At 37.3% G+C, this 18404-nt stretch overlaps 2 protein-coding genes across 2 annotated transcripts; both read right to left on the reverse strand.

The window, feature by feature from the left end:
* Positions 1-5360: 5360 nt before the first annotated feature.
* Positions 5361-7118, reverse strand: LOC126612161 (GDSL esterase/lipase 1-like). Its single transcript, XM_050280493.1, has 5 exons — positions 6829-7118; positions 6613-6734; positions 6264-6494; positions 5893-6148; positions 5361-5803 (listed from the first exon to the last, which is right to left on the reverse strand). The coding sequence occupies exons 1-5, from the start codon at positions 7079-7081 to the stop codon at positions 5565-5567; spliced, it is 1101 nt and encodes a 366-aa protein (XP_050136450.1). The 5' UTR covers positions 7082-7118; the 3' UTR covers positions 5361-5564.
* A 7278-nt stretch (positions 7119-14396) lies between these two features.
* Positions 14397-17861, reverse strand: LOC126612162 (GDSL esterase/lipase 5-like). The gene is made up of 5 exons (XM_050280494.1): positions 17312-17861; positions 17039-17160; positions 16135-16365; positions 15687-15942; positions 14397-14723 (listed from the first exon to the last, which is right to left on the reverse strand). Exons 1-5 carry the CDS (start codon positions 17571-17573, stop codon positions 14473-14475), a joined length of 1122 nt encoding a protein of 373 aa, XP_050136451.1. The 5' UTR covers positions 17574-17861; the 3' UTR covers positions 14397-14472.
* Between the last annotated feature and the right edge of the window lie 543 nt (positions 17862-18404).

The raw sequence follows: 18404 nt of genomic DNA on the forward strand, positions 1-18404 counted from the left end.
ACTCTAATTATTCCAAGAAGAAGAAAATAAAGCACACTCTAAAGAAAGCTCACAAAAAACACTAATTAGCAAAGCTTTTCTTATTTAGCACTTAGCTTTGTTTTTCCTTTGGATGATTTACAAGGCTTGGGGACTTGGGTATTTATAGCAAACCAAATGAAAGCTACACCACACACTTAATTAAACTAAGATTATTTACTACCACACAAAACACATTAATTGCACCTATTTATTTTTTCCACACAACCATACCTAACATTGCCTAACTTTGCAATTGTAAGCAATTACATCATCAAACTAGATATGGACTTGGAGTTTAGATTGGGTTGTGGATTACTTATGGTTTTGGGCTGACATTGATTCTCAACATTACATGATTCTCAACATTACAGGACTTGGTTTCGAAGGCGATGATTGGTGTGGGTAAGTGACGTGGCGACTTTTACCACCTCGTGGCCCTTGCCTCCTCCATCCGCTCCCTTCAACCTCTATGCAAAATCATCACCATACCATCCTCCCTTTGGTATAGGCGCCTCGACCATCCTTCTTCCACCCATTTGCAAGTTTTAGCCTCTAGTTTTCTTAATTTTTCTTTCGATTCTAGCCATGTTTGTGCTATTTGTCCTTTGGCGAAACAAACCTCCAACCTTTTGGTTTAAGCTCAATTTCAACAACTTTTGCTTTTTCTTTAATTCATTGTGATATTTGGGGTCCCAATCAACAATCTTCCCTTACTAGATCTCATTATTTTTTTACTATTGGGGATGATTTTTCCCGATTTACATGGGTTTTCTTAATGCGGCATAAATCCGACACCCATCAATTGTTGGAAATGTGCCCTAAAACCAATCATATGATGATACTTTACGGACATTTCACAAGTTAAACTAACGTAGTTTAAATATAAAGGGCAAAGGTTATTGTTTGAGCCGGCTCATATAAATGTTATATGCTTAAACGATAAGTCCAAGGAATATGTGATTGGGAGAATGCAATCTAAAGAAGTTAGATTCATGAGACCATTCTTTCGTAGACACATCCTAAACGTTCCTGATCATAGGATTGCCAATTAAGCATTGACAGTCCGTTAAGATCAGTACGTGTTGTGTCTTCTCTCAGGGAGAGTGACTAGTCTCGAGTCATTGATGTGTGTGACATCAAGATAAGTACGTAGGTGCTCAATAGAGAATGAGTTCACTGAACACGATCAACGAAGAGTTCTCATATTCATGTCACATGAGAACTCATGGTTAAGATAATGCAAAGTAGTTATTTGACCTGAGGCATCACAGTTGTCTTGTGGTTAAGTTCTTGATCTTTGATTATGTCAAAGTCACCCCATCCGTGGGTGTCCACGGCATCGTTGGGGTTAAGCCACTTAGCCATGGAGGCAAGTGAATGCGCAACAAGGGATCTCTAACCTTCAAATCGTTTGAGGGAGAATACTCTATGATATGATTGAAAATCTCTGATCAGAGTATGAATGAGATCTAGGAAGGCGTTCCAAATCACATTCAAGGTAATCATATAAGCACACGAATCACATTGGATAGTAGATATGAATAAACTATCAAACCAAACAATGTGGTCAAGAGTATTGTATTAGAGAAAGACCGTATTGCATTTGTAATCCTAAACTGAATAGGTTATCCACCTCTTCTGATTAGCTTGGGTAACCATGATATGCTGCTAGGTGTCACTCATGGTTTGTGGAAGCCCTAAACGTGTATAATCACTAAAGGGAGAATTGAAAGTAAGTTTCAATTCATAATCGATTTGAAATGGTTTTAATCGCCCACTGCCTCGCTAAAAGGAACCTAATGGATCGTACACCGTGTAAGGTGGAGATTGAAGAAACAATGGAGATGAGTAAGAATAATTAAATGGTTTAATTATTTAATAATTTATGGCAATGATTAATTAATATGTTAATTAATCAAACGAATAAAGTTCGTTAAAAGACCAAGGGTTAGTTTTGGGCCTCAAGGCCCAATGGACTTCGAACGTCAAGCCCATTGACTTAAGTTGTATGACAACTTAATTCACAAAGGCCCAAAAGCTCAATAAAACCCTTATGGCCGGCCATGTTAGAGAGAATGGCTTTTTGGTTCTTTAGGTCACTTATTTGAAGGGACTATATAAAGGACTTTATAGCCTAAATTCATTAAGGTTTCTTTTGGAGAAAATTGGAGAGAACATGTCTCTCCCTTTCTCTCTAAAGAGGCCGGCCCCCTTGGAGGGATTAGCTAGCAATACTACTCCTCCAAGGTCACTCATTTCTTCTCCAATCTAACCTTGGTGTGGAGACTTAGAGGTTCTCTATTTTGAGAACTTGGAGAAACCTTTTCATCCATCCAAATCCATATATTTAAGATGCAAGGAATGAAGGCCCTCTCTTTGGGTGATTAGCCTTTGCTTATGCAAAGAGGAATCTACAAAGGTATAAATTTCTCAACTCACTTTTATTTGAGTTGAGTCTTGGTTCACCAATCTACTAGGCTTTGAATTTCATGGTTAATGTTTTGTTTTTAAGTGCATGCAAGCATGATTCCGCCTTTTAATTGTTAATAGCATGCTATAGATGTTGCTTAAATGAACATGTTTTCACAAAATTTTCCTTCATCAATTATGAAACAATTTTTTGCATATGTTAATACCCAGTTTCATACTAAAATCCAAAGTATTTGTTGTGATAATGGGAGTGAATTTTATTATCTTTGTGAATTTTTCTTTGACAATGGAGTTCTTTTTCAAACTTCATGTGTTTACATGCCCCAACAAAATGGAAACATCGACACCTTCTTGAAACTGCACGAGCCCTTCGGTTTCAATCCCACCTTCCACTAAAATTTAGGGGTGAATGCGTTCTTACAGCTGCTTATACGATTAATCAACTTCCATCTCGCCTTCTCCATCAAAAGTCCCCCTTAAAGGTCCTCCATAATAAACCACCATCTTATGATCACTTCCGTGCTTTTGGTTGTTTAGCTTATGCCACCTCCATTATTCCCTCCACTAAGTTCTCACCTAGAGCTCATCGTTGTACTTTTATTGGTTACCCTCATGGTCAAAAAGCATATAAACTCTATGACCTTGACACACACTGCACATTCACTAGTCGGAATGTCATTTTTCACAAAAATTCCTTCCCTTTTTCTTCCATTCCTCATCCACCTGCTGCTTCTTCACTTGTTCATACCCCCGAGCCTCCTCTCCCAATTAGTTCTTCCTTAGACGTTCATCCTTATTTCCCCCAGGCCTCCACCATGTCCCTACCACCTCCTAACCACCTTCCCTCTCCTACCTTGCCTATTGTCCTTGACACACCTTCCATTGTTCCTCCTCACACACCTTCCAATAACACACATGCCCTGCTACCACAACCCATCTCCACCGATTCCCACATACCGCCAACCACTTCTAACCCCGTACCTATTCTCCCCACAGCTCCCGATGCCCTAGTACGGCCCACACGTAAGTCTTCCCGTCCTTATGCCCCTCCGTCATATTTAAAAGACTATGTTTGCTCGCAGGTGATACTGCCACCACACCCTTCATCGACTTCGCAGCCGAGTTCCACCAAAGGTACACGGTATCCTCTCTGTAATTATATTTCTTGCCATCGTTTATCACACAATCATCTTTCTTATGTCTACTTCGTTAATCGGAATGTGGAGCCATCTTCAATTAGTTAATTGACTAATGACTCATTGTAATGGAACCTTTGTATAGATGTGGAAGTGGCTCTTCACAATAGTTATGTTTTTCCTTTAAGAGTCAATAGTTGGATCTCTTCTGTATAAATAAAGGCAAAGACTGCTCTATTTCTCTTTAAGGTACACAGTTTGGTACGTAGGACGGGACGGAACGCAGTGGAACAAGGCGTTCTGTCCCATGTTTGGTGCGTCAAATTGACTGGGATGCATCGTCCCATGGAACAAATTTTAATCATTTTTTGGTTCCACCTTACCCCTGGAACCAGAGATTTTTCAGTGTTCCTGTCACACGAAGTGGTACACCACGTGTCCTTATATAAATGGTGGGTTATGTGTGTTGAAATGTTAGTAACTTAAAAATTAAAATTTTCCACCACTTGTACAAAAACACGTGGTGCACCATCTGTGTTCCCGTTACAACTAAAAATTTTCCACCTATAACGACTTGTTCCAGCCCATGGGACACAAAGTTATAATTTTTTGGACAACAATACCCCTCATCTTTTTCATTTATTCCACTGTCTACCCTCCCTCTCTCTCCTGTAGCCTCCCTCTCTTCGAACTCAATCCCAGCAAACCCATCCGAACCCAAACCCAGCTTGATGACATGCTCTCATGACGGCGTTCTCCTCAAAGCCCTCAAACCTCTCCGTTTGAACGTCCCCAAATACTCCATTAGAGCCAAATTCAAACAACCCATTTTCTAATTGTTCACAGGTGTGACTACAACTCCATCTGAAATCAAGCAAGGTTTCAGAAGAGTTTTTTCTGCTCCTTGGCCTCAAAAGCTTCGTTACCCTCTCTCTCTCCTGTAGCTTCCTCCTCCACCACAAACCCAGCAACCTAACTATGGCTAACCAAAACCCGGTTCTGTCACATAGTAGAGAGGAGACCACGACCACCGGTTCAGTCCCTCCGCGCTTCACCTTCTTCTCCGACGCTGTCACCTCCGCACTCCACCTTCTTCTTCGACGCTCCGACGAAGCCTCTGTAAATTGAAAAAAAAACATTTTGGGATTTTTCTGTGTTTGGTTTGAAGAGAAAGAAATTAAAATAACAGAAATATGGGTTTGAATTGAAGAGAAAGAAAATGAAATGAAGAGAAAGTATGGGTTTTATTTACTGAGTTTGATTTTTACTAGGATCAATCTAGGCATGCAAAGAACAAGAAACATAGGGAAGAAGATAAAGCAGAGAAACACGAGAGAGAGAGAGAGAGAGTAAAATAAAAAGGGTAAGTTAATCATTTGATCCCGTTCCGTTTTGTTCCATCTTACCATTACCAAACATGACACGAAATCTTTGTTCCATCCTGTTCCATTCCGTTCTGTCTCGTCTGCATACCAAACGATACCTAATTGAACAATCACTACCCTATTTATGGGACCTGGCTTCTCTGCCGTCCCACTTCCCATAAATTTTCATCCCCTTCTATTTGTGCAATCACAGTTAAGCCATGTCAATATTTTATATTACTATTGTTTTTTGTCTTATTATTTCTATAAAAAAATCAATATAAAATATTAACGTGACTTAACTATGACCGTACAAAATATGAGGGGATGGGAGTGTATGAGAAATGGGAGGGCAGAGAAGCCAGGTCCCTATTTATAAATGATCACAACCCATCAAATACCATCTCCATTCAAATAAAATAAATCAATTCATTTTGAAACCTTTACAAACCCATCAAATACTATTAACTAAACATTGATCAAGATTGTGCAATAGTAGTTTATATTTTTTATTTTGAATAATTGAATACCAATGGGATGTATTTATTTTGAATCAGAAGTGTATCTGCAACAAAATTCAGAATTGCTTATGAAAATTATAGACCCACACGGTCTAAAGACCAAATAGCTCCGTCAGATTAATGCTAGTCCCAGTCACATTCGGAGTTCCACTCCACCATAGCTTGGACAGTTTCTGATAAACCCTTTCTGTTGGGTGTCCAGAGTCAAAGAAAACATATTCAGTTACATTTTCACATAATTGAAACTCTGCGGAACCATTCCTGCCACCACAGCTCGAAATTCCTCTGTATGGACCAGAACCACAGCACGCCGCCTTTCCTTCCTTGAAACCTTTACAGCATAACAATAAGGAAAGGAATATTAAAAACAAGACGAGAAGCTAAATCAAAACGAAGAAGGCTTCAGGGCTAATATTTTACCGTATTTTAATGGATTTTCAATAATCTCATTTACTTGATTATAGAAATTTGCATATGAATATTTGAATCCTTGGAGCTTGGTGTTTAGCTTAAGAAGGTCTTTAGCAAGTACTCTACTGTGTAGTTTCACTAATGCTGTAGCTTCTTCCGAGCAGGCACCTATGCTTTCTGGTTTAAGTATTCTCATGCTAGGTATACAACCGACAGGAAATCCGGTTGCAAAACCAAATTTCCTTCCTCCTTTCTTGTATATTTCCTGACAAATGATATGAAGTAGAGTAACTCATCCGAAGTTTCAAAAGAAGAAAACTAGTATCAAAATGTATCATATGTATTTCATATTTTTTAGAAAGTAAACAGAATGTATTTACTTCGATCACATTTGTGAGATTTCCAATCACCATGCCAACATATTCTTCATGTGAGTGGGATTCAAACAAACTTGAATTTGAATGGAATGGGGCAAAGTAATCATTGCTTCCAATGCTAATCAAGTAAACAGCGCTTGATAGAAATGTGTAGGCTTCTGCATCACCTAGTTTGTGCCTCAACTGCTTCTCGACTTTCTTGAAATACCTTAGTTGAGTTTTAAGGTCTGTCACCTGTATACAAGAATAACAAGGTCATGCTAATGAAGAGAAGACGTAACATAGATTGGCAAAATGAGTAGTCTCGACAAATGGTGGAACATATTCGATATATATAAGCAAGACCACATACCAAACCTTGATGAGTTTCTGCAAGAGCACCAGCCCCACTAGATGCAAAGTTCACCCCATAAATATAATTGTCGAACCCGGGTTGTAAATATGGCGGTATAAATGGCAGTTTTGCATACTCGGCTGCATCATTAATAGAAATTTAAATCAGTTGTACGTAAATTATTCACTAGTATTGAAGACCATATATAACAATTCATTATTTACAGCATCTTACCGATGAAATCCGGAATTAGACGACCATCAGAAGCTCTACCGGTGGCGTAATTGAAGAAGGTTTCCCCATATGGCCAATTATTTGCCTGAAAGAAACTGGAAGTATTGATGTAGTTATTATTTCCGACATCAAATATTGAATCACCAAGGATGAACATGGCAGCATGCTTTTCCTCGCCATGGCTGTAGCTGCTTGGAATAAGAAGGCTTGCACAGAATGCCAGAATACATATTTGAAGCCTTAAAGTTGTCATTTTTGTTCTGGTTTTGTATGTGTTATATCTTCTCCTTTGGTTCATATCAATATATAGGTGTCTGATTTTCTTGGGAAAAAAAAGTAAATGACTACAATTTGTTTAGTCCAATATAGGTGCTCATCACACAATTTGAAATGTATACAAAGTTGCTTAGCTAATCACATACGAAAACGAATTTCAAACAGTACTAAAATTATAAATAACAAATGTGGACTAGGAATTTTTGTGTGGCTTGGCTAATCACATACGTAAACGAATTTCAAACAGCATCATTAGATAAAGTTCTAGGTTTAGGGTTTAATCGTTGTAAATTATTCTTCTCTCTTGGAGGAATATATATAGTTGTACGAGGGTTCTTCTGGTTTTGTATGTGTTATATCTTCTCCTTTGGTTCATATCAATATATAGGTGTCTGATTTTCTTGGGAAAAAACAAGTAAATGACTACAATTTGTTTAATCCAATATAGGTGCTCATCACACAATTTTAAATGTATACAAAGTTGCTTAGCTAATCACATACGAAAACGAATTTCAAACAGTACTAAAATTATAAATAAACAAATTTGGACTAGGAATTTTTTCAAACAGCATCATTAGATAAAGGTCTAGGTTTAGGGTTTAATCGTTGTAAATTATTCTTCTCTCTTGGAGGACTATATATAGTTGTACGAGGGTTCTTCTATATTAGGAAACAGGAATCCTAATTATACAATTACATTCCCAAAATATATGGTTGACTCACTCCAACACTCTCTCTCAAGTTGGTCGTAGATATTTCTCAAGCCCAACTTGTCAAGTGAGTCTTGAAATGCCCTTGCTGACATTGCATAAGTTAATACATCTGCTAATTGATCTTCAGATCTCACATATTAAATGTCCACCAATTTGACGTCTAACTCTTCGATGAAATGTCTATCCACTTCCACATGCTTTGTACGATTATGCTGAACTGGATTATTAGTTATCTCTCTCGCTGTGTGATTATTGCAGTATAACAACATAGCTTCCTTAGGCTTAAATCTTATATTTGTAACAAGAATCATATCTCTGTCACAAATCTCATGTGTCATACCTCAGTATTCCGCCTTGGCTGTAGACTTGGCTACTACATTTTGTTTCTTGTTTCTCCAAGTTATGAGATTTTCAGCCACAAATGTAAAGTATCCTAAGGTACAACATCGGTCAGTAATATTACTAGCCTAATCAGCATCAATATATCCCTTTATCTCCATATGTCCATGCTTCCTAAAAATCATCCCTTTTCCCGATGCACCTTTCAAATAACTCAATATTCGCATTATAGTGGCCATTTGATCCTCACTAGGAGAGTGCATAAAATGGCTTACAATGTTAATGACATAGGCCATATTCAATTGTGTAAGTGACAAATAAATCAACATTCCTATTAATGTCTGGTACCTCTCTTTATTAGTAGGCATTTGATCTTGGTAGACTACTAGATGATTATTCAACACGATAGGGGTTTCTATTAGTTTGCATGCCAACATCCCAGTTTCAGATAGAAGGTCTAGCACATACTTTTGCTGAGACAAGTAAATACCATGCAAGAAAGCATTGTTCACATCAAATTGCTTCAAAGGCCTACAAGCTTACTTGGCCTAGGCAGGGGTCTAGGCGGATTAGGAAGATTTAAGAAAATTCATTATATATTATAAATAAGTGCCTATTTCTACTTAAAAAAACACACATCATTATATTGCGATACATAAATTCTAAATAAAATGACATATATATTATAAAGTATTAGAATCTATTGATAACATGGGAAACAAGCACATAATGAGGGTTCATCCAAGTATTCAACAAGTCTCTTACATTTTATTGAAATTAAAATGCAAAATGAAAGTTATCAATTTTTTGTCTAAGTAAGAGTCGTGGCCTAGGTGAGTTTAGGCGTGGTAGAACTAAAAATTAAGGTTAGCTTTGTACAAGAATTACATGCTATTTAGAACAAGATCAATATATATATATATATATATATATGTGTGTGTGTGTGTGTGGTGTAAACCACATACCATTGCATCATTGTGTGTGTGTGTGTGTGTGTGTGTGTGTGTGTGTGTGTGTGTGTGTGTGTGTGTGTGTGTGTGTGTGTGTGTGTGTGTGTGTGTGTTCAAGGTTAATGTTATACAATCAGGTCAAGCTTTTGAGAATACCTGAAGATGACATTGAGTTAGATGAACGAGAGGAACCTTAGTCTGCAAGTAATCGTCCAAGAAAAGTCTTATACTCACTTGAAGCCTTTATGTTCTTATGGTGATATAACTATTTTCTTAGAACATTTCTTTAGTGAGCAAGGAATTCCTACATTTATAGTGGCAATGGTAGCCAACTTCCATCTATCGTGGAAGTATGGTTATTGTCTTGTTGCACCAAATCCCTGTTTATATGGAGTAGTGGATTAGTGGTAAAATATCTTAAGTAGTTATTTCAAAGCATTTTGAATGTGCTTCCACAAAAATAGGATGTTAACTTTTTCACATATTCAAACTCTATAGAATCATATTATCAACATGTAACCTCTCCTTTATCACAACTTGTTAAGTTCAAATAAGATTCTTACAAGACGGGCTAGAAGGGCGCCAAGGAGGGTAGGTGGATGCCTAAGCGGGTCTATGAGCACTTTCTTAATTTTTAAATGCCTAAGGACTAATCGGGGCAGTGGCCACATGCTTAGCGCTTAGGTAGGAATTTTTAGATCAGTGGGAAAGATTGACAAATTAAACTATATTCCGTGATTAGGAAGGAAAATATGAAAAGTTCTAAGTATTTTACTCTAACAGATCTAATGACTTAAGTAAAAAAAAAAAACTTAGCATCCTAAGGCATCTAAGTCAGTCCAAGAATGTATAAGTTCATTTTGCCTCACATCTAGCTTTTTAGCTATGCATCTTGAACTCCAACCAGGGGTCTGTGATATTGTCCAAAACTTTGAAAGATCAAAATCTTTGAGACAAACACGTAGGACTAGCCGAACTTAGCTAACTTAGAATCAGGCAAGCTTTTTCAAGGGTCATTCCAGAGAAGTTATTCTGAGATGATTCACTCATGGTCTGTTGGTAACTATCTATCTTTGAAGCGGTGCCCACTCTTAAAAGCCTAGTTGGGCAAAATTATGGGACCATGTTTTTCTAAGCCCATGACATGTAGCACTTTGGGTGGCAAGAAAGACTAGAATACCCATGGTCCATGGAGCGTAGTCCGGTGACCCTTGTTTGTAGGCTAGGCTTAGGCTTAGGCCCTTTTAAGTAAGGAAACCCTAATTCAAGTCAAATTAGGATATCTTGGTGGTTAGGCAACATAATCTTTATCCTAAAGAGATTGGGTATCTTATTCTAAATTTCCTTCTAGATAGTTTCCTGATTTAATGGGGATTACTTCCCCTACAAGGACTCTTAAAATACTCTAGCCTGGGTATTTATCAGGACAGATTATTACTTTCTTCATCTTCTCCAAGACACACCTATTATCTCTACGTCTAACAAATGCATGTGCGCTGCCATCTATGCATAGACATGTCCATGTAGAACTCATATCTTCAACATCTCTCCATAGGCTATTCGTAAAGGATGATCCATATGTATTTCACATCACACCATTCTCTTTTAGAACTACACAATAGTTTGGTTCTCCTACTCGAAGATATGTAGGCAATCCTATTCAGATTTAACAACACCCCCTAATTAACCTCATTCTTCCTACGTCGAAGATCATGGGCAATTGATACTAGTTCCTACCTCTGTTCGGTAAAGTGCTCGAATTTGGTTCCACCAGTACCCCCATAGCCTTTCATTCTCAGTTATCTAATCAAGATAGTACACCACTTTTTTATCCTTCAGAATTTCGTGACCTATTAGGTTCTTTGCACTATCTCAATTTAACTCATCCGCACATTGCTTATGCAGTCAATCATATCTTTCAATTCATGTCCAGCTAGCAAATGGACCTCTCATGAGTGACTGCTAAACTGAGATCAAGATGAATAATAACATGATTAAGAACTAGATTGAAAGGCTTATCATAATTGAACCCATGTTGTTGATGAAAACATTTAGCAACTAAATAGGCCTTGTAGCGCTAAACAGAACTATCTGCATTACGCTTAATCCAAAAAACCCATTTGCATCTAACTAAATTTTGAGAGGGATGAGATGAACTAAAAGATCGCATACCATTTTTAAGTATATCATTAAAGTCTTTCGTTATCGTTGTACATCATACGAGATACGTGATAAAACATGAGGTTCAACAGGATCAGAGCTAGAAAAAGTGAGTGCATATGGAAGTGGATAACGTACAGTTTCATTGGTGAATTGCTTGTGTTTAAAATGATTGGTATAGAAGTGGGTCTTCATGGGATGCCTCAATGAGGCACGACTTGGGTGGAAAAGTGTTGTTGGGCTATGAGTGGCTTGTTGCAGAGGAGTAACTAGGACACTAGAAGTGGAACTCACTGACAAGCGCACTGGGCTGAGGTACAAGAGCTGACCCACTAGCACACGTATTAGGTTGAGGCACATGAGCAACAACAGGCTGAACTTAAAGTTGGGCATGGTCTAGGCCTAGGAAGGAAGGTGATGAAGGCGAGCCAGCAACTAGGTTATAGGCTGCACTATGCACAAGAGAGGATAGGTTGGGCAATAGGGGCTGGGCTTCAACAGGCAAAAACTGAATAAGTGGAGAAGATAGAACATGGTTGAGCTTCAAGAGGACAGGCATGAAAATGGTCTGGGTTATAAGGGTAATAGGGCGAGCAATTGGAAATGTCATTTCGTCGAAGTGACATGGTGAGAAATGAAAACCTGATAGGTCTCCAGATTATGGCATCAATATCCTTTAAATTGCAAGTTGTAACCTACCAACATTCTTTGGAACGAGATTCCAATTTATTAGTAGTATAAACTCCTAGGTGTGAGTGACACACAACTAAACGTACGAAGAAAGGATAAATTAGGTGACGACCAAGAAGACTGAAAATATAGACTAGACGAACCAACGACCGAGCATAAAAGAAGGTTAATAATGAAGGTGGCTATGAGAGCTACTTTAACCCAACTGTAGGACTGGGAATAGATAATGTTTAGAAGGAGACAGGTGACTATGGATATATCATGTTGCTTTCATCAAGACCATTTTGTTCGGGGGTATGGTGATACAAGACACGATGAACAATTTTAGTTTTATGAAAAAAAAGTCTTAAATGAATGGTTTATGTATTCTGTACAATCATTGGTTTGAAGATATTTAATGGAGGAGTTAAATATACTTGTCACCATATTATAAATTGATTCAAAATACATGAATACTTCTGATTTGGCATGCATAGGAAAAATCCAAGAATAACGGCTATAGTCAACTGATAATAATACATAATAGCTGAAATTGGAGAGAGAGAGAGTAGAAGAGATCCAAAGATACGAATAAATTAAATAATGCAAAAACGAAGCAATAATTTTATTGGAATCAAAAGGTACTTTGTGCAACTTAGAAAGCGCGCAAGGCTTACAAAACGCCTTATTTAATATAGAAATAAAACCTAAAGACAATTAGATAAAACTTTGGAGGATGGATGATCAAGACGGGAGTGCCATAAGGAAGAGGCGATAACATGGAAGGCAGATGGATGAGACGATGACACAAGATAGAGGTGACCCTCACAGCGACCCTAAAACAATAGAGAACCAATCTAAAAGCCATAAATAACTTGACCAGTCGAATGAACAGGAACGTCCACAAAATTATCTTGAGTAAACTAAGAAGCAGAGAAAAGTTTTTTCTTGAGAAAATGAACATGGAAGACATTGTTTAATTTGAAATAACAAGCTTAAGATAAAAGGAATAGAGTTAGTGTGAATAATAGAAAGAGAAGCCCCGTACTAATGAGAACAGAATTGTTACCAATACAGGGAGATGGATCCTGGAGGGTAGCCCCATCATTAGTCATGTGGTGAGTGGCTCTCGTATCAAAGTACCAGGTAGGATTGTTAGCAGCACCAGGTGAAAAAGCATGATAAGTTGCAAAGGGAAGTAGAAGACGATGAGGACAAGCAGAGATATGATGTTTAGGAGAGTTGCAAAAATTATACCAAAAGACAAGAGGAGTACCAAGGATACCTTGTTGATGATTGGGATGAGGAACCCAATTCTTGGATGACCAGTTCCGAAGACCACCACAAGCACTGTTAAGGCCCAAAAATGTCACATGCAAGCCCAATCCAGTCTCAAGGCCCAACCGTCATACACGAGTCAAGCCTAATCACATGCAAAGGTGCATAATCGAGGAATAAAAATATTCACAATTATGCCACACTATGATAAATAAACCGGTCGTTTGTATAAATTAATCCATGCATATACGTCACGCCAAGCTCGATGACATTAACTATAATTCATGCTCAAATAAGCCCAAGTCACATGCTCGGGGCTTCCCAAGTGAATTGTGGTCTAAATGGTTATGAAAGTTTATCGGGGCCTATGTGGAGTCAAAATTGTAGAAGACTTTGGGCTGCTTGGGAACTTAAAGATCCAACACCACAATTTTGGAAGCCTACTTAGGTGAGTTTGGGAGAGAACATGCCTACCTTCTCCTTTTATCTGTCAAACCAACCAATCCAATTAGAAAGAAATCGAATCCTAAGCCTTAAGTTCATGGGAAAGCCCAACAAAGCATACACTTAGGTATTTGAAGAAGGTCTTGCCGTACGGCAACCAATTGGCCTAAAATTCAGTGGTGGTGTTTATGTAGTTATTATTTCCAGGATCATAATGTCGTCTCCAACTGACCCGGCCAAGGGGCCATAGGGCTAAAAATAGCTTGGAATGACACGAAAACCGTCTCTAACCGAGGGTCAGGTCAAAACCCCCAAATTAGGCCAGTGGGCTGGCCATCTCCAGTGGGCTAGCTAACCCTCTAACGTCAGAATGTCAAGCATGACTTTGTGGCAGGTGCAAGAATACCACACTTTCTTCGTTATTGTGGCAAGTGGCACACAAAATATGTCTGAAAACCTTATTTTAATATGGTAGTTCAATTTAATTAACCACATTGATTTGTGGCACCCTTATTCAAAGATTACATTTACCTATTTTATATTTTTTAGGATGGAGTTGATCAATTTCAAGAATCATTTGTGATAAAACTCATATGAAAATGAGACCCATACAATACATTATCATTTTCGGTAAGTAAATTTGCCAATCAATTACTGACACTTCTTAGGGTAAAAATGATTTACTGACAATGACATAGAGGAATCTAATTTATTTAAAAGTAACCAAAGAATTAAAATATTAAAGTTTCAAAGACACATGTTTAAATCAATTTAATGTCCAATTTGGGCTGCGTGTTACATTTGATGCAAAAGACTTACAAGTCTTGGAACAGACTCTTGAGATTGTTTAGACCTTTTGTGGCCTTGGAGTTCCATGGCTGGCCACCCCACATTTCATTAGCAAATTGCTTGTAGACCTTTTCAGTGAGATGCAATGAGTCCCAAAACACATATTCATTTGGATTTTCACACAATTCAAACTCATTCACTATTCTTTTCCCTCCACAGCTAAACACTCCTCTAAATTCACCTGTCCCGCAGCATGCTGTTTTCCCTTCTTTAAAACCTTAATTTCATCACACACAATTACACCATTCAATATCCAATTGTAACTTCTAATATATTACACATCAATAAGCAAATGAATTTGCCTAAAAGATAACGAGTATGATTATGTTTTTGTGCTTATAGGTCAAGTCTAGATTTGGGCTGTCACTATTTATTTATTTTAGTTACATTGGCAGTTTTAAATCTATTTATACCATACTTTGGGCATCCGTATTTAGACCTCGTATAAATACTCAGAGGACTCAAATGTAATTATGTAATAAATGAAGGGGCAAATATATAATAAGTGATGAGCCCTTATTCTATAAAAAGACTCCTCACTCTCCTCATTAAGGAAGGCCAATTCTTAGGCCATAGAGAAGGGCTCATCCTCACAATCAGAGGAATCCCTCTCACCCTCTCAAAGCCTCACTCTCATATTCAGAGGCTTTCTCCCTCACAATCCTCTCATAAACAGAGAAATACAATATCAGTGTGGACGTAGCCCAAACATTGGGGTGAACCACGATACATCTTGTGTTATTTACTTTCTTGCAGATTCACGGTCGGATTTACGTTATTCCAAGACCCCTCCTGTTTTGTGCACCAACAAAATCCTTACCATAACTTACTCTTAACTATCATCCTGCCCACCCTCATCACTAGGCGAATCCCAGTGTCTTAAAGCGATAATTATTTCATTCCGCCTCTAGTAGTGTAGGGAAAATGTTGTTTAAAGACATTTGTAGGATCGATCATAAGACCTAGACTTCTGTTGGTTCAGCCCTCTTTAGCAACAGGAAAAAAAAATGCACATAATAGAAAATGGTACTCATCAAGTTATAGGGTGCATTTGTAACCCCATATAAGAAGTTTCCAACGTGTTGTGTTGAACTTATTAATTGGTCCGATTCGGCAATAATGTTTACCTGATCAACTGAATTAAGACAACTAATTTGCTTTTGTGCATTTACGTACGTACCATATTTTGAGGGATGTCTGATTCTCTGTCTAAGATTGCTGTTCGAGTCGTAGAGTGAATATTTGAAACCCTCCAACTGGTTTCCAAGTTGAATGAGAAGTTTTGAGAGTGCTTGGTTATGTAATTTGGCAAGTGATGAAACCTCTTTTAAGCAGCTACCATTATTTTCAGGCTTGATTATTCTGACCCCCGGAAGACAACCCGAGTCCAGCAAGTTGATGAACCCAAATTTCCTACCCCCTCCTGCATAAATTTCCTGCCAAATTTACACCCAAGCAAACCATATAAAAAACATGGAAAGCGTTCTCCTAACATATGTTATGTTGTCATATTACGAGTCAACCACATTGATAAGTTATAGAGTCAGGTCGAATTTAAAATGTGTGGTTTTGACTAGCAATTTCAGAACATAACATTTCAGACTATGTGTATTGTGCTTAATGCATACTTGGATAACGCTTGTCAAGTTGCCGATGACCATTCCGACGTATTGTGAGCGAGGGTAGGACTTTAACATGGGAGAATTGGTTAGGAAAGGGCTTATGTAATCGTTGGTTCCAATGCTGAACAAGTAGACGGCTCTTGAAAGTGTCACTTTGGCTTCAACATTGCCTAACTTGTGTCTGAACCAGGTCTCTACCTTCTTATAGTACTTCAGTTGTGTCTTAAGATCAATGACCTGAAATAAGAGGGAATATAACACTTCTATACTATTTAGCTGCACTTTGTGAGTGTAAATTTTTCCGTATTTAGAAAAATTCTAAATGCAATGGTTATCTCATACGTGCGGTAAAATAAATTAATAAACAATTTTTTTTCAAATTATTTCGGTCTATTGTTTATTAAATTGAGGGTATTTTTGTCATTTGGTCCTTATTTAACATAATTTGTCAATGAATGACCAAAATGATTGATGAATGACAAATTTAAGGACCACTTCTATTGATTTTAAATTTCAATGACCAAAGTGATGAGTTATGCAAATTTCAAGGACATTTTTAGGTAAAAAATCATAAATTATTAATAAAATGATATGTAGTCGTTGTTTCTAGAGCACTCTACATCATTTTTAATTTAAGTCCACACAGACTTAAATGATATGGGCATGTTGCCGACCAACAATTAATAATTATGTGTCATTTTACTAATTGACTTCTTACACTATTTGTAAGGCGATACAACCATTACACCTAAAATTTTCTATTTTCTTACTTTCAACAATGTAATAGAAGCTAAACATATGTTTCATTTCCTCACCCTACTGAAGTAGCACATTCACAATATCCATACCAAATTGTACTAATAGCTGGCCATATCATAATATCACTTTGTCAAATGTAAACAATACCTACCTCGCCATGAAAAGTCTCAACAAGAGCACCAGCTCCGGCGGATGCGAAATTCGCACCACCATAATATTGGTGAAATCCCGGTTGAAGAAAGGGTGGAACAAATGGCAGGTGAGCGTACTCAGCTGCAAAGTACATATGATAATATACAAAATTAGATTAGATCATGCTTAAGTATAAGCAGACAAAACGATCTTGCGTTAGGTTAACTAGCTAGTTAACAAAAGTGGACATGTACAAACAAGGACCACATCATAGAAGATTTGCAAATCTTACCAATGAAGTCTGACATCAAACGTCCGTCGGAGAATCTTCCCGTTGGGAACTTGAAGTAGGTTTCTCCGTACGGCAAGAAATTTGCTTGGTCGAGAGTTGTAGTGTTGATGTAGTTGTTGTTGCCAGAATCTAAGTAAGAGTCTCCAAAGATGAACAAGGCAACTTGCCTTTTTGAAAGCCAAGATTTGCTTCCAAAACAAGTTGAGATTAGTAGTGCTGCATGGAGAAAGAAAACGAGGGAGATAAAGCTTTGCTTTGCCATTTCTGCAAAGTTATTGAATATATCACCAGTACATATATATAGTTATATACATATAGTCAAACAAATACAGAAACTTTGTTTCTATTTAGTTTGAAATTAAATGACCCTGTATATATATATATAAATCATGAGAATTGATACATCTGGGAGAGATGAATAAGAAAAACCTCTCCAAAGTCAAAATAATTTTGAGAATTTGAAAATATTTTTGTCCAAAGACAAAACAAATACTTGGCTCAGAACTAATACTAGGCGTTGAAAATTTGAACAGAATTTTTTTTTTAAATATATTTTGGAGGCGATGCAAAATTCTCAGCCAGCAATGTCCAAATAATAAAAGGTTGCAATGGTCCGAACGTGTGGAGATGTACTTTTTGTTTCATAGAGATTGAAGAAGTCAATTGCTCTTTTTGTTCCATGGCGACGGGTTTTGCTAATGTTAGATTGCTACAATCCAGAGTTTAAGGGCGTATTTGAAAATGTATTTAAAATAAGTGAATCATTATTGGCACTTCAAAAATTTTATTCTATACTCCAATAACACTTTCCTAAAATAATTGAAAACAATTTTTGTGAAATATTTTTTGAACAAATTCTCAACAAAAATATTAGTAAATTTTGAAAAAAATACTTGAAGTGTTTCCTGAAAATATATAAGTGGTGTTTCTTACCATGCTTCTTTGTAACCCAAAACTTATTTTTTCTAAAAACACTTTCAATTATTTTAAAAATACTTTCAGATAAGTTCTAAGTTGTTCAGAAATAAGCTAATAACATACATCAAATTTACACCTCCACTTATATTAGGGGCATGTAATTAGAGATATGTGG

The sequence above is a fragment of the Malus sylvestris genome, chromosome 17 (assembly GCF_916048215.2).
Source record: "Malus sylvestris chromosome 17, drMalSylv7.2, whole genome shotgun sequence".
Taxonomy (NCBI): Eukaryota; Viridiplantae; Streptophyta; class Magnoliopsida; order Rosales; family Rosaceae; genus Malus; species Malus sylvestris.